We start from the raw sequence: 23575 nt of genomic DNA, 5'->3' as shown, positions 1-23575 counted from the left end.
TAAAAAACTATACATAGTAGTTAATAACACTGTACATATTAGATAGTAGCACTGATTATAATAGCTAAAAAACTATACATAGTAGTTAATAACACTGTACATATTAGATAGTAGCACTGAATATAATAGCTAAAAAACTATACATAATAGTTAATAACACGGTATATATTAGATAGTAGCAGTGAATATAATAGCTAAAAAACTATACATAGTAGTTAATAACACTGTATATATTAGATAGTAGCAGTGAATATAATAGCTAAAAAACTATACATAGTAGTTAATAACACTGTATATATTAGATAGTAGCAGTGAATATAATAGCTAAAAAACTATACATAGTAGTTAATAACACTGTACATATTAGATAGTAGCACCGAATATAATAGCTAAAAAACTATACATAATAGTTAATAACACGGTATATATTAGATAGTAGCAGTGAATATAATAGCTAAAAAACTATACATAATAGTTAATAACACGGTATATATTAGATAGTAGCAGTGAATATAATAGCTAAAAACTATACATAGTAGTTAATAACACTGTACATATTAGATAGTAGCACCGAATATAATAGCTAAAAAACTATACATAGTAGTTAATAACACTGTATATATTAGATAGTAGCACTGAATATATAGCTAAAACTATACATAGTAGTTAATAACACTGTATATATTAGATAGTAGCAGTGAATATAATAGCTAAAAAACTATACATAGTAGTTAATAACACTGTACATATTAGATAGTAGCAGTGAATATAATAGCTAAAAAACTATACATAGTAGTTAATAACACTGTACATATTAGATAGTAGCAGTGAATATAATAGCTAAAAAACTATACATAGTAGTTAATAACACTGTATATATTAGATAGTAGCAGTGAATATAATAGCTAAAAAACTATACATAGTAGTTAATAACACTGTACATATTAGATAGTAGCAGTGAATATAATAGCTAAAAAACTATACATAGTAGTTAATAACACTGTATATATTAGATAGTAGCAGTGAATATAATAGCTAAAAACTATACATAGTAGTTAATAACACTGTACATATTAGATAGTAGCACCGAATATAATAGCTAAAAAACTATACATAGTAGTTAATAACACTGTATATATTAGATAGTAGCACTGAATAATAGCTAAAAACTATACATAGTAGTTAATAACACTGTATATATTAGATAGTAGCACTGAATATAATAGCTAAAAAACTATACATAGTAGTTAATAACACTGTACATATTAGATAGTAGCAGTGAATATAATAGCTAAAAAACTATACATAGTAGTTAATAACACTGTATATATTAGATAGTAGCACTGAATATAATAGCTAAAACACTATACATAGTAGTTAATAACACTGTACATATTAGATAGTAGCACTGAATATAATAGCTAAAAAACTATACACAGTAGTTAATAACACTCTATATATTAGATAGTAGCACTGAATATAATAGCTAAAAAGCTATACATAGTAGTTAATAACACTGTACATATTAGACAGTAGCACTGAATATAATAGCTAAAAAACTATACATAGTAGTTAATAACACTGTACATATTAGACAGTAGCACTGAATATAATAGCTAAAAAACTATACATAGTAGTTAATAACACTGTACATAGCACTTAATATTTATATGCAAAAACGTCTGGTTTGGGTTGAGAAAATATTTTACATAGAAGAGCGAACAACATTTCGACCTTCTTCGGTCATCGTCAGGTTCACAAAGAAAGAGGTAACTGACCGTAAGCTGACCACATGTTTGAAAGGGGTTGTGTAACTGAGTGTCGAAATGTAGAGGGCGGTATTAGATGTTTGAATATATAATTTTATTTATTTTATTATATTAATATAGGTATAAAGGCGTTCCTTTATATTGGTTTATTTTGGGTTTAAGTTGTTGTATAAGTAAGGCTTCTTTAATTTTGCGTTTGTTTATGTTTGTTTCTTTATTTAGTATTTGTATGTTTTCTATGGTTATGTTTTGTTTATTTGACTTGCAGTGTTTGAAAACGTGTGAAGGTGACTTTTTATGTTCTTTGAATCTGGTTTCCATTTTTCTACTTGTTTCTCTAATATAGTTTCTCACATTGTATTTTATATAGAAGTAGTGTTTGTCAGTTATCAGTTTTGTGCATAAATTTGTATTTTATAAATAATGTTGGTGTGGTGTTTGTCAGTGTGGTTTTTATGGGTGATTTTTCGGTGGATTTCTGTTTTAAATTGTATATCAGTTCTTGTAATTTTGAGGTTAAGAAATAATATTTGATTGCTTTCTTCCTGTTCACATGTGAAGTTAATGTTGGGATGTATAGAGTTAATGTGATTGAAAAAATTAAGTATGTGTTCTGTAGATTTGAATCCCGCAACCGTGTCATCTACATATCTGTACCAGTATAGTGGTGGATGTAATGCTGTGTAAATTGCTTGTGTTTCAACTTGTGTCATAAAAATATTGGCTAGAACTGGTGATACTGGGTTGCCCATGCTTAGGCCATTTGTTTGTATATAGTTTTGGTTGTTGAACATGAAGTTTGTCTTTATCGTGGTGAATTCTGTGAGGGTTGCTAACTGGTTGCTGGGAATGTCTATAGTTGGGTTAGCGTCTCAGATATAGAGTTCTAAGGCTATCTTGAAGGCTTCAGTGGTTGGAACTTCTGTAAAGAGGGATATAACATCGAAACTGGCCATTAAGGCTTTATGATTAGGTTGATTTAGATTAGACTTGAAATTAAAAGAGTCTTTGATGAATGAGCTGACTGATGTTACATATTTGGAGAATGCCCATGCTATGTATTTACCATGATTGTAATTAAACGATTCATATGAGGACATTATTGGTCGTAATGGACAATCTGGTTTATGAGGTTTAGGGATGCCGTATATTTGCAGTGTGCGTGAGTCGGTTTTACGTAGGTAGGAATAAAGTGTTTGTGAAATTCTGTTGGCTTTTTTCATTTTCAGTAGTATTTTGTTTAGTTGCGTCTCGTGTGTCTTTGTTAGATTTGTGTGTATTGGTTTAAATTTGTTCGTGTCTGATAGGATGTTATTCAACCCAAACGAGCCGTTTTTACATAAATATTTCTCAACAAGTGGGTTTCTCGACATCACTGATAGCACTTAATAACTCTACATTATTAGTTAATAACTCTACATTTAGTAGTTAATAACTTTGCATGTAATTGTTAATAACATTGTATGTACTATTTAATAACACTGTATGTACTATTTAATAACACTGTACATAATAGTTCATAACACTGTACACAATAGTTCATAACACTGTATGTAATAGTTAATAGCACCGTGCATAGTAATTAATAATATTATATATAATGATTAATAACACTGTGTGTAATAGTTAATAACACTGCACAGAGTAGGCAAAAACACTGAACTTAGTATTTAATAACACTGTATGTCACAGTTAATAAGACTGTATACAGTAGATAACAACACATTATATAGCAGTTTATAACGCTCTATATAACCCTTAATAATATTGTATTACATACAGTGTTATTAACTATTATATACATTTTTATTAACTTAATGTAAGAAACTATTGAGGTTGTAGTTTATAGGTTATAGTTTCTTTTCTTTTTATTGTATATCTTTACTTCTCAGTGTTTAACACTTACGTCCCCTAGTGAGTAACTTTACAGATATGCTATGTTAAATACTGGGGCGCAGTTCCTGGGTTGGAGACGACGTGAATGGCCCTCTGTGTTCTGTGTGCTAAAAAACAAACAATCAACACTGATAAGTCCTTCAGGTTTCCATGGCGATTCTCTAATAATTTACTTTCAAGAAGTTTCTTTGGTTAATTAAACATAACCATTTCACTAACTTTCTGTTTTGACAGATACAACGTGTTATTTACTAGAAGTATTTAGTTTGAATGTGTTAGTGTATCCTGATTATGCTGGAAAAGTGGTGTTTGTTGGAACGAAACGTTTACCGAGTTTTTCAGTTATATGAAAGCACTACAACACATGACAAAAACAACAACTGGTTAACTTTAAGTAAGAATGTACATGTAACATTTATATACATAATAACTTAAGTTCTTACAATTAAAACTAGAATTATTTAAGTGATGAAAACACGAACATCTCATAACTTTTAAAGGCGTCCTCTGTTGGCAGGTATATAAAATTTCTGTAAAATGTTCTGCAAAAATGCAAGAAAAATTAAACTCTTAAAAATGCACCTACTTTCCAGTTTTCAGTGTAAACTCACGTGGCGACAGTATAAAGTTGTGAAATCCATTTCACCAAAGTTCCGGTACTATGAGTTAAACAGGTATAGTATAGTACCATAACAAAAAAAGGTAACCTGGTACCTAACTGAAGGATGTAAACTAGTGCCATAAATAGACGTTGTACGATAGTGCCATAAATAGAGAAGGTAAAGTAGTACCATAAATAGAGAAGGTAAACCAGTATCATAACTAGAATAGGTAAACTAGTACCATAACTAGAGTAGGTAAACTAGTATCATAACTAGAGTAGGTAAACTAGTTCCATAACTAGAGTAGGTAAACTAGTGCCATAACAAGAGTAGGTAAACTAGTGCCATAACTAGAGTAGGTAAGCTAGTGCCATAACTAGAGTAGGTAAGCTAGTGCCATAACTAGAGTAGGTAAACTAGTGTCATAACTAGAGTAAGTAAACTAGTGCCATAACTAGAGTAGGTAAACTAGTTCCATAACTAGAGAAGGTAAACTAGTACCATAACTAGAGTAAGTAAACTAGTACCATAACTAGAGTAGGTAAACTAGTTCCATAACTAGAGAAGGTAAACTAGTGTCATAACAAGAAAAGGTAAACTGGTTCCACAACTGGAAAAAGTAAACTAGTGTCATAAATAGGATAGGTAAACTAGTGCCATAACTAGTATAGATAAGCTAGTGCCATAACTAGAGTAGGTAAACTAGTGCCATAACTAGAGTAGGTAAGCTAGTGCCATAACTAGAGTAGGTAAACTAGTGCCATAACTAGAGTAGGTAAGCTAGTGCCATAACTAGAGTAAGTAAACTAGTGCCATAACTAGAATAGGTAAGCTAGTGCCATAACTAGAGTAGGTAAACTAGTGTCATAACTAGAGTAGGTAAACTAGTGCCATAACTAGAGTAGGTAAGCTAGTTCCATAACTAGAGAAGGTAAACTAGTGTCATAACAAGAGCAGGTAAACTAGTTCCACAACTGGAAAAAGTAAACTAGAGTCATAAATAGGATAGGTAAACTAGTGCCATAACTAGACTAGGTAAACTAGTGTCATAACTAGAGTAGGTAAGCTAGTGCCATAACTAGAGTAGGTAAACTAGTGCCATAACTAGAGTAGGTAAGCTAGTGCCATAACTAGAGTAAGTAAACTAGTGCCATAACTAGAGTAGGTAAGCTAGTGCCATAACTAGACTAGGTAAACTAGTGCCATAACTAGAGTAGGTAAACTAGTGCCATAACTAGAGTAGGTAAACTAGTGCCATAACTAGAGTAAGTAAACTAGTGCCATAACTAGACTAGGTAAACTAGTGCCATAACTAAAGTAGGTAAGCTAGTGCCATAACTAGAGTAGGTAAACTAGTGCCATAACTAAAGTAGGTAAGCTAGTGCCATAACTAGAGAAGGTAAACTAGTGCCATAACTAGAGAAGGTAAACTAATACCATACCTAGAGAAGGTAAACTAGTACCATACCTATAGAAGGTAATCTAGTATCATAACTAGAGAAGGTAAACTAATACCTTACCTAGAGAAGTAAAACTAGTGCCATAACTAGAGAAGGGAAACTAGTACTATAACTAATGTAGGTAAACTAGTGCCATAACTGGAGGGGGTAAGCTACTACCATTATTGGAAAAGGTAAATTAGTACCATAACTAGAGAAGGGAAACTAGTACTATAACTAATGTAGGTAAACTAGTGCCATAACTGGAGGGGGTAAGCTACTACCATTATTGGAAAAGGTAAATTAGTACCATAACTAGAGAAGGTAATCTGAGGGTTACGGGCTCGAGTCCCCATCACACCAAACATGCTTACTTTATCAGTCGTGGGGGCGTTATAATGTGTGACAAATCCTACTGTTTGTTGGTAAAATTGCTGCCCAAGAGTGGTCGGTGTATGGTGATAACAAACTGCCTTCCCTCTAGTCTGACACTACTTAATTAGAGACGGATTGAACAATCATATTTAATATTTATTGTATCTTATTTCTAGCTACTTATTCAACAATCACATAATATTTGTTACGTCTTATTTCTAGCTACTTATTCAACAATCACATAATATTTGTTACGTCTTATTTCTAGCTACTTATTCAACAATCACATAATATTTGTGACGTCTTATTTCTAGCTACTTATTCAAAAATCACATAATATTTGTTACGTCTTATTTCTAGCTACTTATTCAACAATCACATAATACTTGTTACGTCTTATTTCTAGCTCCTTATTCAGCAATGACATTTAATATTGATTACATCATATTATTAGTTCCTTATTCAACAATCACATTTAATATTCACTGCTAAATTAGGGACAGCTAGCTAAGATAGCGCTCGTGCAGCTTTACGCGAAAAATCAGAACAAACAAACAAACAATATGTAAAAACGGCTCGTTTGGTTTGAAAATTTTTTCCACGTAGAGAAGCGAACAACGTTTCAACCTTCTTCGGTCATCGTCAGGTTCACGTATTACAAGCCCCATCAGAGGGCAGGGTCGCACGGACCCTTGGTTTGGCACGCTGGAATTCAACAGCTCATCGAAACATTGTTCGCTCCTTGCGTAAAATATTTTCTCAACCCAAACGAGCCGTTTTTACATAAATATATTTCTCTACAAGTGGGTTTTCTCGACATCACTGAAAACAAACAAACAAGCAGTTGCACAAATAAACATTATTGTGAAAACTATTATTACATTCTTTTCAATAAATTATATTAGTTAATATCTATTTCTGAAAGATATTTAATTTGCAGTGGTCCATTAGTAACAGAATTTATTTATTGTTGGATTTAAAACACAGTTGTTGTTTTTTCCACGTGCTTACCTCTGTGCATAGAGACAAACAAAAAGAGTGGAAAACTCTTTCTTCTGGTGAAATTTTGCTTATAATTGTATATGCAATACATCTGTGAAATTATTCCCATTTATGCGTGTATATATAATTTAAAAGGGTCTAATATCTAGCTTTGTTCATAATCTTTTTAAAGCAACAAAGTATTTACTCATAAATATAAAAAATGAGGAACAAATATATTGTTATTTAAGTGGCGACACCTTTATTTATTATACCCTCTCACTTAAGACAAACAAGAAAACACACGAGAGAGCAACTAAGATGGCGTGTTAAATGAAGCACGAGTAGAATTTTTTTATGTTTATTAAAATTGTCTACCACACACCCCGTAACCTGAACAACTGCTCAGATATTGAGTGCTGTTTCCAAAAGTAATTCTGATACTTATTTAGTATTTTATTATTTTTTTATATACTTCAACAATCTGATATTAATTAATCTTTCAAAAGCTTTGAAAAGACAACTAGTCAGGGTTAGGAATCTATGATTAAACGCGTCACTTTTAATCCTACTAAGTTATGGAACCGTGGATGTAATAGGTTGTGTTTTGTTTGTTTTTTTCAATTTATGAGAAAAAAAAATCCTAACACCAACGAAAAGTTCAACAAATTAATTATTTTATTAATTATATATTTTATCAACCCTGATATCCAACAGCTATGTTCCTTTTTTACTTTGGTTTGAATTTCGCGAAAAGCTACACGAAGGCTATTTGCACTAGTCGTCCGTAATTTAGCAGGGTGAGACTTAGAGAGCTAGTTATCACCACTCACCGCCAACTCTTGGGCTACTCTCTTACCTACGAATAGTGGGATTGACGGTAACATTATAACGGCCATTCGGCTGAAAGGGCGAGTATGTTTGGTGTGACGGGAATTAGAACCCGCGAATTACGAGTCGAGTGCTTTAACCACTTGGCCAAGTCTGTTCTTGTTTACAGATTTCAAGCTGTCTTAAATCTCATGTGTACAGATGTTATTACAGTTTAAACTTAATGGATTGTTAGTTTCATACATCTCAGATTGACGTTTGATGTTAATAGGAAACTTTTCTTCCAGTCTTTGATCACTATATATGTATATTATGTACATAGTTATACCAGATTATGTTAACATTCTTTCTCTCATTGTTTATAGTAATATTATATATATATATTCTTTAAACAAATCAGTTTTTCCTTCATCAGTTGGTCAGGTGGGTTAAGGCGTTCGACTCGTAATCTGAGGGTCGCGGGTTTGAATCCTTGTCGCACCAAACATGCTCGCCCTTTCAGCAGTGGGGGTGTTATAAGGTGACGGTCAATCCCACTATTCGTTGATAAAAGAGTTGCCAAGTGTTGGCTGTGAGTGGTGATGACTAGCTGTCTTCCCTCTAGTCTTGCACTACTAAATTAGAGAGGGCTAGGGCACATAACTCTCGAGTATCTTTGCGCGAAATTAAAAATAAACAAACAAATAAACCTTTATCAGTTTCTTCATTATGATATGTTATATTTTAAATAATTATTGTTTTCACCCTTACTTTTTTCATTTCTTCTAAAAGTTTTCATTATCTTTATCCAGTTGTTGTTCTTGTTGTTGTTTTTGAATTAAGCACAAAGCTACACAATGGGCTATCTGTGCTCTGTCCACCACAGGTATCGAAACCCGGATTTTAGCGTTGTAAGTTCGCAGACATACCACTGAACCACTGGAGGGCATCTTTATCCAGATCCTTACAGAAGTGATCAAAATCATCACAATTTTGTTCTTAATTTCGAATAATTGCACAAAGCTACACGAGGGCTATCTGCGCTAGTCGTCCCTAATTTAGCAGTGTAAGACTAGAGGGAAGGCAACTAGTTATTACCACCTACCGCCAACTCTTGGGTAGCAATTTTTCCAACAAATCGTAGGATTGACCGCACATTATAACGCCCCCACGGCTGAAAGGGCAAGCATGTTTGGTGTGACAGGGATTCGAACGCCTTAACTCACCTGGTCATGCCGGGCCTGTTTAAATATTGCCTACTATGGGGACCACTCGTCTGGATAACAGCTGTTTAAGTTCCTTTGGACTTGGGAAGGGCAAAAAAAATCTTGTTGAAAGTAAGAGAAGATGACCATTCACGATACGACCTAAAGATCAACAGACATGGATACGTACAAGGAATGAAAGGTTAAAAATTCAATAATGTAACGTTTTTACAAGCCAAGCGTTTTGTTAAGACCATAATTATCACATTCGCTTTGTATGAGCTAATTCTAAATCAAATATTAAACGCATTCTCGTGGTTTTATAATTAATAATTTTTATGAGGCATCAGATCAAACGTCCTCCAGTGTAAGTGAAATGTGTCAATTAATGAATTAATGCTAGTAAGCAAAGGGTTAAACGTGTAATTGAAATATATTACTTATTACTATCTCTATTAGTTAATACTGTTGAACCCTTGCTAAGGCTAAAGTCAATGCACGATAATACTTTATATTCCGTGTATGCGGCTCAACAGTGTAATACACCTAAAGGTTAAGACTAAATATAACTGGTACTGCAGTCCAGCTGATCCACTTGGAAGTACATAAGTTATAGAATTAGATATTTGCAACTTGAGTTTCATTTGATTTAACACATACGTCAACAGCTATCTCAAGGTTAGACGGGATTAATGTTACGATCAATCCCACTATTCTTTGGTAAAAGAGTAGCCCAAGAGTTGGCGGTGGGTGGTGATGACTAGCTGCCTTCCCTCTAGTCTTACACTGCTAAATTAGGGACGTCTAGCGCAGATAGCCCTCGTGTAGCTTTGCGCAAAATTCAAAAACGAACAAAGAAACAAACAATATTTGATCTACGAATAAAAAAATAGAAACGTCCCATTACGAACCAATAGCGTTTAGTAATCTTCCTACTGACTATAAACCAGGTATACGTCTACAGATCCCTGAAAGTATTCTGTTTCAAGAATAAATAAAATCAAAATTAAGGTTGACAAATATTTGCATTTCTTGCTTTTGAAGTTCACATGTTATGCTGTGTTGTAACCTACAGATAATTCATGGCATGTGCAAGTTCCACTGTCGTCACGGCAGTACAAATTGTAACGTAAAAATATTTCAGATGCTGTTATTTTAATGTCAACTTATTGACTGACAGACAACACACTACGGTATAATGGTGCGTGTGGTTAAAGTAGGTGACCCTTCCAAGCGGTCTTTGGCCCTTTTTAGGGGAAATTAATACGTGTGAAACCTAAAATTGCTTTAACTTACTTTAAGGAAACGAAACGATGAAACATACTTGATTTTTTGTTTTGTTTTTCACAAAACTAGGTTTCAGAAAATGGAGAAATCATACCTATGGTACATTGTAGCTTCTGGCTAGCCGGAGCAAATGTGACTTAGTGGTTAGTGTATCAAGTTATGAGTCGCAAGGTCCGTGGTTTGAGAACTAGATATGCAGTTGAAAACTGTGAGCATGTTATAAAAGTAACAGACGGACTTGTTTTTCATTTTACCATTAGCGGAGTAGAAAGCAGATGATGTTGATTGTTTGCCCTCCCTCTGGTCAGCAGTTCTAAATTAATTACTTGACCTTTAGGAACTCTTAGCTGGCTATTTGACTTGAATATAAGACTAGAGGCGTATTATTTATTAAAGCTAACGAAAGAACGAAAAACACCGACTATTCCGGTCATTCATTCCAGGCCAACATCGTAAAACCCCTTATAGATTATTCACATGGTTAAGAACAAAATATCATGACGTTCCTTAGTGGGTTAGCTGTAACTTTACGAACTTACAAAGCTAGAATTCAACGTTCAATTCCTCGCGATGGATATAATGCACACACTCAATTGTGTAGCTCTAGGCTGAAAACAACAAGTAACGACAGCATCGTGGGATAAATAATGTCGACTTTATCTTTTAAATAATTACAAAAACTGGTACGTTAGATAAAAGGACAGGGTATTTCTCTTTATTTCTTGTTGAGTTTTTTTTATCTTCAACGAAACAGCTAAACATTCCCTGTAATTGGCTAAGTACAAAAGCAATGTAAAGGAATATACACTACAATTCTTTAGTTACACGTGTTTCCGTTGTCAAACTTAACCCTAAAGCAGGTAAGTGAATTTCAATACAATCGGCAATATAAGATAGCATACACAAACATGCACTTACGTCAAAACGTCTGAAGGTTTTAGTCTATTTGTTTCTATTACTTTAAAGCGGTATAAGTCACGCAACGGAAATATAAGATACTTTAAAAGTGTTCCGTAACAATAGTAAGTGAGCTTCAATCAGTTGTTTATCCAGAAACGCTTATGGAGTGAAGATAACGTGTTATCTTAGAACTTAAAACTTTAAGTAAAAGTTGTCGCTTTTAATCAAGAATGAAGTTCCTCTATTATATTTTAGAAACAAAACATTATAAATTATATAAATATAAATTACTTGAAGCCATTAATCGGAATTTGTAATATCATACTCAAAGCTGATTGAACAGGTTTAATATAAATTACTTGACGCCATTAATCGGAATTTGTAAAATCATACTCAAAGGTGATTGAATAGGTTTGATTATGATTTTGCTATGTTAACCGTGAACATTAAATTCAAAACCGAAACAGCGACTTTTCATAACAGTTGCCCTCCCCCAGTGGTACAGCTGTATGTCTGCGAACTTGCAGAAACAGATTTCAATGCCCGTGGTGGGTAGACCACAGACTGCCCATATGTTTGTGATTAACTTCAAATAAATAAACCATAATGGTTAAACACAAATATTAATTCCCCATTCAGGATTGGGGACATATTCCCCCAGTACACTTTATATTAGGTAAAACAGAGTCACTCCTCTCTCTCCCAGTTCATTATTGTCATAGTCAGCCACCTGGTGGTAAGTCGGGATCGGAATAGTTTATTATTAAACTTTGCAGCGCTCCATCTTCCTCCTGGACCACAGACTGAATCTTAATACGAATTTTGTATTTTTATTCCATCTGATACAAACTTATCACAAATGTCTCGAAGTGTTGGTAATAAAATGTAGAACCACTTCTATACTAGTTCAGAGCCCACATCACATCTAGCTGTAACACAAGCACATGACCAATATCTGAAGATTCTGGATCCTTTCAATTTTAGGGTATCTACTGTGAGGTTAAATCCAATACTCGCAACCTCTACAAGTGAACGGTAAGAAAATTACTTCGTAAGACCAACCTAGATACCGAATGCCTAATGGAGGGCATTATTCACAAAGCAACTCACTTACAATGATGCTAAAAGCAGTATCAGAAAGTGTGCAAATGACGTATTAGGCAATACTCTTTTTACAAATAAATACTGTTTCATCTTACAGCCGAATCGCAAGGTTATATTCATTCAGGTAGGATGTAAAACCAGATCCAATCGTTATATTATACCTGAGTGAGGTACACTGACAGTTTAATAAGAGCAAAAATAAGTTTCTTTGATGTTCTATATCCTGTGGAGCAGTATACATTACAGGAACCATATCCTACGACCTCTATACTGACCATCAGCTAGTAAGTGAAATTACTCAAGTCCATCTAAACACTAGACTAAATCACATCACTTCAAGTCCCTCTAAACACTAAACTATATTGTTTTGTTTGTTTTTTGGAATTTCGCACAAAGCTACTCGAGGGCTGTCTGTGCTAGCCGTCCCTAATTTAGTAGTGTAAGACTAGAGGGAAGCCAGCTAGTCATCACCACCCACCGCCAACTCTTGGGCTACTCTTTTACCAACGAATAGAGGGATTGACCGTCACATTATAACGCCCCCACGGCTGGGAGGGCAAGCATGTTTGGCGCGACTCGGCACGAACCCGTGACCCTCAGATTACGAAGCGCACGCCTTAACGCGCTAGGCCATGCCAGGCCCCACTAAACTATATCACTTCAAGTTCCTCTAAACACCAAACTACATCAAATAGAGCCCCTCTAAACATCAAACTATATCACTTTAAGTCCCTCTAAACACTAAACTATATCACTTCAAAGCCCTCTAAACACTAAACTACATCACTTCAAGTCTCTTTAAACACTAAATTACATCACTTCAAATCTATTGAAACACTAAACTGCATTACTTCAAGTATATCTAAACACAAAACTACATAACTTCAAGTCTATCTGAATATACTCTTCAAAAGAAGAAACGCAAAAGGGATATTTTTGTTATTTTAAAGATAAATATATGTAATAACATTACAAGCTCAGAGTATGTGATGTTACACGTGTTAAGGCACTGATTGTCAGACCAAAATGACAATAAAAGTTGTGCACATTAAAAACGGAAGAAAACATCGGATTTTTCGCCAAAACGCATTCGTGTCCAATAAATTTGTTTGAGAGATCTGTATGTTCTGCAAGTGCAACATGTGCAAATTCCCTATAAAAGTGACGGGTTCTCGGTTTCCATAGCTCAGTGTTAAGCCACCGACAAGCAACACAGTTACGCCAAGACTGACTGAAGCACAACGCAACAACGCCATTGGTCGCTTGGAAGCAGACGAATCTCAATCAGATGTTGCCAGAGCTGTGAATGTCCACCCAAGCACCATCACAAAACTATGGAATCGTCACCAACAACATGGATCAACTCGTGATCGTCCACGATCTGGCAGACCTCGTGTGACCACGCCCGCACAAGATCGTAACATCCGGTGGTCCCTCACCTTCGGGATAGGACCACCACTGCGACGTCTACTGCCTCAACTATACCAGGGCTGCGTAGGATTTCCGATAAGACCGTACGCAACCGTCGACGAGATTCTTAGGCCCCATGTGCAACCCATCATGGTGAACGTCAACGACGTTTTTCAACATGACAACGCCCGTCCTCACACAGCCCGACTCACCACTGTCTTCTTGAGACACCACAATATCAACGTTTTTCCCTGGCCCTCCAGATCACCAGATTTAAACCCCATCGAACATCTTTAGGACGAGTTGGACCGACGTCTGCGACGGGGACAACCTCAACCGCAGACTCTACCTCAGCTTGCAGCAGCTTTGCAGGCTGAGTGGACAGCCATTTCACAGGATGTGATTCGTCATCTCATCGCTTCCATGGGCAGGAGATGCCAAGCAGTTATTGATGCTCACGGGGGTATACTCGTTATTGACGTTGAGTGACGTTAAACGTCAACTAGTGAGCGTGGACTTCGCCTTTGCAGACTTTGGATGTTCAGCAGTGAATGTGCAAAGTTTCACACATGTCATACAGAACTACCCGGAATAAACTTGTTAACAATATGTCTCATATTTTGCCTTTTGCGTTTCTTTTTTTGAAGAGTATATTAAACTACATCACTTTAAGTCCCTCTAAACACTAAACTACTTCACTTTAAATCTATCCAAACACCAAGTTATATCACTTCAAGTCTATCTAAACACTTAACTGAATCTCGTCAAATTATTTGGTATAATATATCAAACAAAGACAGTAAAAGATGTACAAATTTAAATCTAAATAATTGGAACATACATGTATTAATAAACAATCTTTGTTGTTGTTTTGACTGGCTGGTCTCAGATTCGTAGTATATATAATAGCTATTGGCTATTGAGGTGAAGAGGACACTTCTAAAACTTTGTAAAGGACAGTAAAAACATCAATACCAATAAGGTACGACACTTCCAAGTCTGAAGAGAGCCCTAGTACAGTATCCTACAATCCTTAGATTGCCTGTGTCATTGTTCGTTCCAAATAAACACATACATAGAAAGAACCAACTAATGCTAACTTATAAAATATCTGTACTGGTCCTTGACGTGATCAAGTGGGCACAATCTTCCTTGGAAGATTTGTAGTATGTAACATTTCAAAACCTACAACCTTAACTAAGCTATAGTATTAATGTTGAAGACCTTTGTACATTCAGTTTATATGAAAAACTACCAGCTACTTAAATATGTACGAATAAATATAAAGCATACATTAAACTATAATATTAATATAATCATAACTGCCCACAAAAAACACAGATGTAGCCACAACACACAACACCTTAGATATCCTTAAAATTACAATTATTAACTTCTGGAATCTGTTCAAAATTATTTGTATCTAAGCGTAACAATCTCCAGTCCTGGTGTGATAAGACAAACACTGATGGGACGTATTTGTATCTAAGTGTAACAGTCGCTAGTCCTGGTGTAATGAGACAAGCACTGATGGGACGTATTTGTATCTAAGTGTAACAGTCGTCTAGTCCTGGTGTGATGAGACAAGCACTGATGGGACGTATTTGTATCTAAGTGTAACAGTCTCTAGTCCTGGTGTAATGAGACAAGCACTGATGGGACGTATTTGTATCTAAGTGTAACAGTCGCTAGTCCTGGTGTAATGAGACAAGCACTGATGGGACGTATTTGTATCTAAGTGTAACAGTCTCTAGTCCTGGTGTGATGAGACAAGCACTGATGGAACGTATTTGTATCTAAGTGTAACAGTCGCTAGTCCTGGTGTAATGAGACAAGCACTGATGGGACGTATTTATATTTAAGTGTAAAAATCATCCATTCTCCAGTTGTAATGTCATAGGACACAACATGATAAGACTTATCTGAACTACGTGTAACATATCCACGTTCTATGATAAAACACATTTCTGATGGAACATATTTTCACCAACGTGCAGTAGCGTCTTTAATTTAAGAATGTGTACAAACCGGAGAACTAGAGAACACTAAAAGTTTTTTTAACGTGTATAGATTTAGTTACATACTTTTACAATAATGCACATTCTAAAAACAGAAACGTTTTATTATGCCAGCATTAGTGTAAAAAGTGTGAGGAAACACAAGCCAAAATTATCCATGGGTCGGTCATATAGACCGACACCGTATCGGAAAAGGAATCTTCACTCTTATTTCGAATTTAGTCTGTGTGTCTACACGAAAGTAGAGTAAGCGTTTAGTATTATGTACTAGGTTGTTAGATACATAAACTTATATCTGTTTGCACTCAAAATATGCCTGTGATTTAACAAAGTCGGTGTAACTCAGGCTTTGACAAGTCACAGTGCAAGGTGTTGTTATGGATAGAATAGAAACACTTTTGTCTTGCGTAGAATTTACATACTATATCCATAAAACATCTAGAGACACTAACATGCATTGTAAGAGATTTTTTTTCTGTCTACCACGAACTGTCACTAAAATTAGCAGTGTAGGGTAAAACGAACAGTTGATAAGTACAACATGGAGTACACGATACTATTTTAAATAGCACTGTGTGAAAGAATGGGCCTGGCATGGCCTAGCGCGTTAAGGCGTGCGCTTCATAATCTGAGGGTCGCGGGTTCGCGCCAAAACATGCTCGCCCTCCCAGCCGTGGAGGCGTTATAATGTGACGGTCAATCCCACTATTCGTTGGTAAAAGAGTAGCCCAAGAGTTGGCGGTGGGTGGTGATGACTAGCTGGCTTCCCTCTAGTCTTACACTACTAAATTAGGGACGGCTAGCACAGATAGCCCTCGAGTTGCTTTGTGCGAAATTCCAAAACAAATAAAATGTGAAAGAAAGGTCGTGACATGCGTACTTCGACCACGCACGTGCATAGGGTTAAACGGGAGCTTATGCATTGCTAGTTGAAGAACGTCTCGTCAGAGGACAGTTTTGACAACTTATCTACATGTTTCGCTAGGTATCTACACTAACCAATCAGAAACACTACACGGACACTTATTTTCGTGTTGAAGTTTGCTTTGTGTTTCACTCTAACTCTTCGTTGGTTTTCAAAAGAAAAACATCGGTCGCTGGAAGGATAGTAAGTAAATCACGACACACCATTAATAAAGCCAGTTTCTGTTCTTATCAATCTAACAATAAACACGGTTGGTGGTTACGTATGTCAAGATCTTCTGAGATGCGAATACAGATGACTCATTGCTTGAATTTATGGGCTGTTAAGCTGAAGTGTTGTGTACTGCTCCACGTGGAATGTTAAACAACCGTTTCGTCTTCAACTACTTTCTTCCTTTACGAACAATATTCTTACCAGTTTCAAGCACCTTAAATGCTAAGCCTTAAAACAAGTAGAATAAAAATCATATATTCCGAGTTCTAAACACCTCTCACATGTTTAGGTCCTGCACATCCGATTCCTTCCAGTCTAAAACGTCAAAGTTATTAGATTTTTTTTTTAAAAAAAAGAAGCGTTATATAAATTTATGATATTTTTTAAAATAACCTCTAGGAACCATTTTTAATCAAATGCTACTTTCCTTTATTTACTAGAATAGTGTGTGTGTGAATGCAAGGCTATATCGTCATAGAGTGAGATTTTTGTAATTTTATAAACTATTTTATAAACAGTTTTCTAAACATAAAACAATGACGCATTACTTTTAATGTATATATATATATATATATAAAACCTAGAGTTGCCCTCGGAAATAATTCTGTGAGGTACAATCGAGGTAAAAAAATAACACTGTATCAGCTGATGTGAGCGGAAACAAACGAACACTACTTTAGATGTTTGTTTCCTTTGTTTTTCACAAAACTCCACAATAGGCTATCTGTGCTGTGTTGTGTATTATATAAACCGCTAACTTTAACGTTACTGAACAAGAAGATGGAATGTTAAAATAACATGTTGTGTATTATACCATACGCTCGCTTTTCCAGCCGTGGAACCGTTAGAACATCTAGGCCAATCACACTTTTCATTTGTAACAGAGTTGGTGGCCGGTGGTGATGGACAGGTGCTTTCCTAAACAAAATCCATGGTAACAAAAACTTTAAAGAGCGCTTCCCTCGCGCAAGTAATTGTTTTAGTTTATTTATTCTTTTGTAAACATATCTATAATCAAACCACGCTGGCCTACATTTCAGACATACCGGTGAACCGAATGTGCAGAACCTAAAGGCAATCATCAAACAAAAACCTCTTGAGAAACGTCGGTACATAAATACATCTCTCATGTCACAGCGACATCTGGAGGTATTACGGCGACAGCGTGAACGTTGCGACAAAGAAATTCTAGAAGTTGAAAACAATATTTCTAGATTACACACGTGGAGTTTGCATTTTTCTGTCATGACTAGCCGGAGGTATCAGTCAGAGAAGAAGTGGTGAAAAAACTGTCAAAACATTTGCCAAGTAGAGTTGATCCTACCGTAAGTTTAAGATAAGAACTTATCTGGGTCAGAAAAATAAAAGGCGTCCATACAACCTCATCCGTTTGGCTGCATTGTCGTCCGTTTTTAACAAGTTGTCACCTGTAATGAATCAACTCTTATTAATAATACATAAATCCAGATATGACGTGCTGGTTTCTTTGGGTTTTTTTTTGTGTGTGTTGTGTGTCCCTTACTCTATTCAACGTTACACGTGCATGTGAATAGCATACTTCATAGACCACTAGATTTCAAAGTAATGAAAAGAGAATACGCTTCTATCCTGTATATTTTTAAGCGTACAGATTTTTATTATATTATACCACTTGTCTTTATTCAACGAATGTGTTCCAACTGTTCGTGGTCAGGATTTAGGTCACTGGTGGCCGGGAAGGGTAAAAAAATTACTAAAAGTTTCACAAATTTGCCCCTTGCTGGAGCAATTTCTATGAGTTCAAGCCCATCGACGACTTAAAGCAGACAACCCTCGAGAACCTTCGCACGAATACTCGAAGCAAACAAAAGGGAGATAAATGTACGTCAGAATTTACTGAGATTAGAATATGTGAAGAACACTTGTCTAGCTCGAATCCTTACATTAAACTCTAGCCAGAGACAACCTGTAGAATAAAGGCACGTGCAATACGTTTCGTGCACGTGAATAGAATCGTTATTTGAAATTTTTTTGAAACAAATAATGGTTGAACTAGTCATTCAATAGTCCATTTAATGACATTGCGTAATAAGAATATCTGTAATGTTAATAATAATGACCAGAAAAATAAAATTATATTAAAATAACAGAAATAAATACATAACGTTAAATTAGGTAGAAGAAATGGGTTGCCAGGTGGTGAGGGCGCTCGACTCGTAATCTCAGGGTCGCGGGTTCAAATCCAAACACGATCGCTCTTTCAGCCATGGGGACATTATAATGTTACGGTCAATCCCACTATTTGTTGGTAAAAGAGTAGCCCAAGAGTTGGCGGTGGGTGGTGATGACTAGCTATCGTCCCTGTAGTCTTACATTGCTAAATTAGGGACGACTAGCACAGATAGCCCTCGTGTAGCTTTGCGCGAAATTCAAAAACAAAACAAACAAAACGGCTGCACGATTCCTAAATTTTTGGCGCACAAAAATAACGTTTCTTTTAAATTCAGCATCGCATATAAAACACTTTTTCATGGGTAAAAAACGCAGTTAAAATAAAAAAAACGACAGCAAAGTCAGACAAAGATTGACGACGATGATATCCAACATTACCACTAGAGGCGCTGACATCGGCAAATTTGATGTTTTCTGCATGTTGCTTTTAGTCTTTCTAAGTTAAGTTCTTTTTAAAATACAGTCTAATCTGTTTGGTAATGCAGTGGCTTTTCGAAAAAAACTTTGTTGTTAGAGGAAAATGGTGCTTTCGAGACTTCCGAATGGTGAAGAATTGTATCTCGGATTTGAGATGCGCCCTAATTCGGGAACGACATGGCCAGGTGGGTTAAGGCGTTCGACTCGTAATCTGAGGGTCGCGGGTTCGAATCCCCGTCGCACCAAACATGCTCGCCCTTTCAGCCGTGGGGTCGTTATAATGTGACGGTCAATCCCACTATTATTTGGTAAAAGAGTAGTCCAAGAGTTGGCGGTGGGCGGTGATGACTAGCTGCCTTCCTTCTAGTCTTATACTGTTAAATTAGGGACGGCTAATGCAGATAGCTCTCGTGTGGCTTTTAGCGAATTTCAAAAAAACAAACTAAACCATTTGGGGAAAATGTGGCAGAATTCGAAGTAATACGATAATTGGTTTGGAATAAAGCCACGAGAATAATTGGTTAATTTTATGGTCGAAAGAACGAGGCAGTTGAATGGACAACAAAAGTTAATAGTTTGTCTAAGTTGTCACATGGCCAAGAAGTGGATAAAACGTGACTCCGCCACTGAAATTAAAACAGAAAAAACAATTATTTTCAAATGGTGCGTAGATTGGTTTCTCTAGATGAGACATAATTTTACCCTATAGTACAGCTATGGATTATGGAGCTAGCGATTCGACTTCGAATCTGTGAGATGACGCAATAATTCTCCGCACTGTGGTTGCTTTCTAAGAGTGGCAGTCACTTCCTTAGTGCAGACAGCGTTTGGTATAAAATTGGTGGCTGTCTGCCCTCCCCGTGATCACTAGTTACTAGGGGTACTCTCAGCGGTTTTCCCATGAAACTTACCTATGCTCTATTTTATAATATCTGTAATTAAAGACCGGCTTTCTCGGTGTATCTTACGACACATGGTAAAATTATAATACTCAAGGAAACTATGCTTGCCTTTTCAGCCGTGGGGCGTTATAATGGGACGGTCAATCTTACTGATCGTTGTTAAAACAGTAGTCCAAGATGTGGCGGAAGTGGTGCTAAATTAGGAACGGTTAGCGAAGATAGCTCTCTTACAGCTTTGGTGAAATTCAAAGCAAATAAACAATATTAATATTTCTATATTTGTACTTTTGTATTTTGGAGCAGAAAAAAAATACCAACCTTCAGTGTTAGTGAAAGTTAAGTGTATTAAGATGCGAAAATGTTAAAAACTGGGAAACGCTGCTGGAGTAACAGATGTCTTGAACGGGATCTAGTCGCCATGCTTCTCGTGACTCTATTTGTATGCAAGACATTATATGTAAGACATGAACTGGACACAAATTTCCACTCTTATTTTGTCCAAAAGTTATTTTTTTATTACTGCCTGAAGAGGTCAAGTGTAGCCCAACGGTTAGCAAGTCATACTGTGGATTTACTGGTTCATTGTGTGACCCAGTGGTTAGCAGGCTGTACTATGAATCTACTGGTTCATTGTGTGACCCAGTGGCTAGCAGACCATGAGTGCTTAATGAGGGTAACAATCTAATTTCACTGTTCAGGAGGTCAAGAGTTGACGTTATTAATGAGATTCATAGACTTGATGTTTCTTCTGAAGTATATTAGAAATCACTATCGCAGGTATATTTGTGTGATTATCCAAAGACAAACACACAGACCTTACTGTAGGAGATGCTACAGTCTAAAGAGGTGTGCTATTTAATACGTAGAAGATGTTACAGTCTAAAGAGGTGTGTTTCTTAATACGTAGGAGATTTTACAGTCTAAAGAGGTGTTTTACTTAATACGTAGGAGATGTTACAGTCTAAAGAGGTGTGTTACTTAATACGTAGGAGATGTGACAGTCTAAAGAGGTGTGTTACTTAATACGTGTACGTTCTTATAATTGTTTGTTTTTTTTTGGTGAACTACAGGATTTCAGACAATTACGTTAACTAACCAAACTGTTTACTCGTGTCTGAAACCTGGAATCTCTATTGTCAAGAAACTTTCCTGTTGCCAACAGTGACGTGCAGCCATCTGTAAAATCTCGAATATTCTAGATAAAAATGTTAATAAATTCAATGACATGGTTTCCAGATATTCTATATCTTTATGAACACATTAAGGAAACTAAACGAATAGATCATGAGAGATTTTTTTATTGTCTTTTGTTCCTATCCTCGTCGCCAGACAGTCGCCTCGAGAGAAATATGTCTCGCTGCTGTGAATACAAAAGTTACGTTTGCCTTTATGAAATCTATTCTCTGACCAAGAAAGCACGCCAGACGCGAGATAACAAGAGGTAGGCCAGACCCGGAACGGCTCTTTCTCAGCGTCACAGCCGGCGCCGATTAGCGGGTGAGCTCTGTCGCCCTCTTCAACACCTGTGGATATTGCTGTAACTTGATATTCCTGACGCCACTGGCGTAAGGACATTAATGTGGTAGGGGGCGCTATTCACGAACTGAAAAACAAAACAAAAAACGTCACTGTCGTTGAAACGACACCTACCGTAGCATTCACGTGATGCGTTTTCTGAGCATTTTCTACTCTAAAAATTCATCTGTCTTTGACCCCTGATGAAAAAAAGACCACTTGTCAAAAGTACTCGGGCTTCTGGGTTTCCCCTCTGACCTTTTTTTTTTCCACATCCTGCTTTTTTAAAACATCACGGCTGCTCATCTGTTTCAAATAGGACGACCTGATTTAATTTATAGGTGTTCAAAGGACATATGTATAAGAATATTCATTCGTAGCCTGTATCCACTCAATCGTCCGTAAGCTGTTTGTCAGTTACTAGAACGAGTCGGTCATCAGTCTTCATTGAGGCAAGAACTGGAAACTTAGCGCCTCCGCCTGATATAATAATAGAGTGTGATTTGGTGAAAACTTTGTCCAATGAGTGACTGGTATTATAGGAGTGTAGTTTAGTTTTGATTTGATGTCTTGTTCTCTTCCTTCTATCACATAAGTTTATTCTTTTCATCTATTGGACTTCAATATGTAATCAGTAATGTTTTATAAGTATTCAACTGTAAGACCATGCATCTGTTTGGGGTAATACTGACGTGCGGGAAACTTCATTGTTAGATTTCACTGTAGTAAATTATCAAATTAGATGCAAAGAGATGCGCGAATTATCCACCAGTGTAGCATGGGTAGAGCTCTTTTGTAAATAAATAAACATTCATGACTTATACCTGAAATAGATAGCCCATTATGTGACTGTTAGATATTAAGATCTGAGACAGATAACCCATTGTGAAACTGTTAGTTAGTAAGACTTAAGACAGATAGTCCATTGTGTGACTGTTAGATATTAAAATCTGAGACAGATAACCCATTGTGAGACTGTTAGATATTAAGCCCTGAGACAGATAAACCATTGTGAAACTGTTAGTTAGTAAGACCTCAAACAGATAATCCATTGTGAGACTGTTAGATATTAACACCTGAGACAGATAGCCCATTGTGAGACTGTTAGATATTAAGATCTGAGACAGACAATCCATTGTGAGACTGTTAGATAGTAAGACCTGAGACAGATAATCCATTGTGTGACTGTTAGAAATTAAGACCTGAGACAGATAACCCATTGTGAGACTGTTAGATATTAAGATCTGAGACAGATAATCCATTATGTGACTGTTAGTTAGAAAGACCTGAGACAGACAATCCATTGTGAGTCTGTTAGATATTAAGACCTGAGACAGATAACCCATTGTGAGACTGTTAGATATTAAGACCTGAGACAGATAATCCATTGTGAGACTGTTAGATATTAAGATCTGAGACAGATAACCCATTGTGAGTCTGTTAGCTAGTAAGATCTGAGACAGATAATCCATTATGTGACTGTTAGTTAGAAAGACCTGAGACAGACAATCCATTGTGAGACTGTTAGATATTAAGACCTGAGACAGATAGCCCATTGTGAGACTGTTAGATATTAAGACCTGAGACAGATAATCC

The 23575-nt window shown here is 36.0% G+C and overlaps 1 protein-coding gene across 1 annotated transcript in view; it reads right to left on the bottom strand.

Annotated features, from left to right (window-relative positions):
* Nucleotides 1-22039, bottom strand: part of LOC143251471 (neprilysin-1-like) — an 89500-nt gene extending 67461 nt beyond the window's left edge. Inside the window, exons 1-2 of the mRNA XM_076502769.1 lie at nt 21917-22039; nt 21561-21659 (exon numbers count right to left, since the gene is read on the bottom strand). Of these exons, the coding sequence (XP_076358884.1) occupies nt 21561-21659; nt 21917-22039 (222 nt within the window). The remainder of the gene's footprint in view (nt 1-21560; nt 21660-21916) is intronic.
* Nucleotides 22040-23575: the final 1536 nt, after the last annotated feature.

The sequence above is a fragment of the Tachypleus tridentatus genome, chromosome 6 (assembly GCF_004210375.1).
Source record: "Tachypleus tridentatus isolate NWPU-2018 chromosome 6, ASM421037v1, whole genome shotgun sequence".
Classification (NCBI taxonomy): Eukaryota; Metazoa; Arthropoda; class Merostomata; order Xiphosura; family Limulidae; genus Tachypleus; species Tachypleus tridentatus.
The sequence above is the reverse complement of the archived record's forward strand: the minus strand, read 5'-3'. Positions and strand labels throughout refer to the sequence as shown.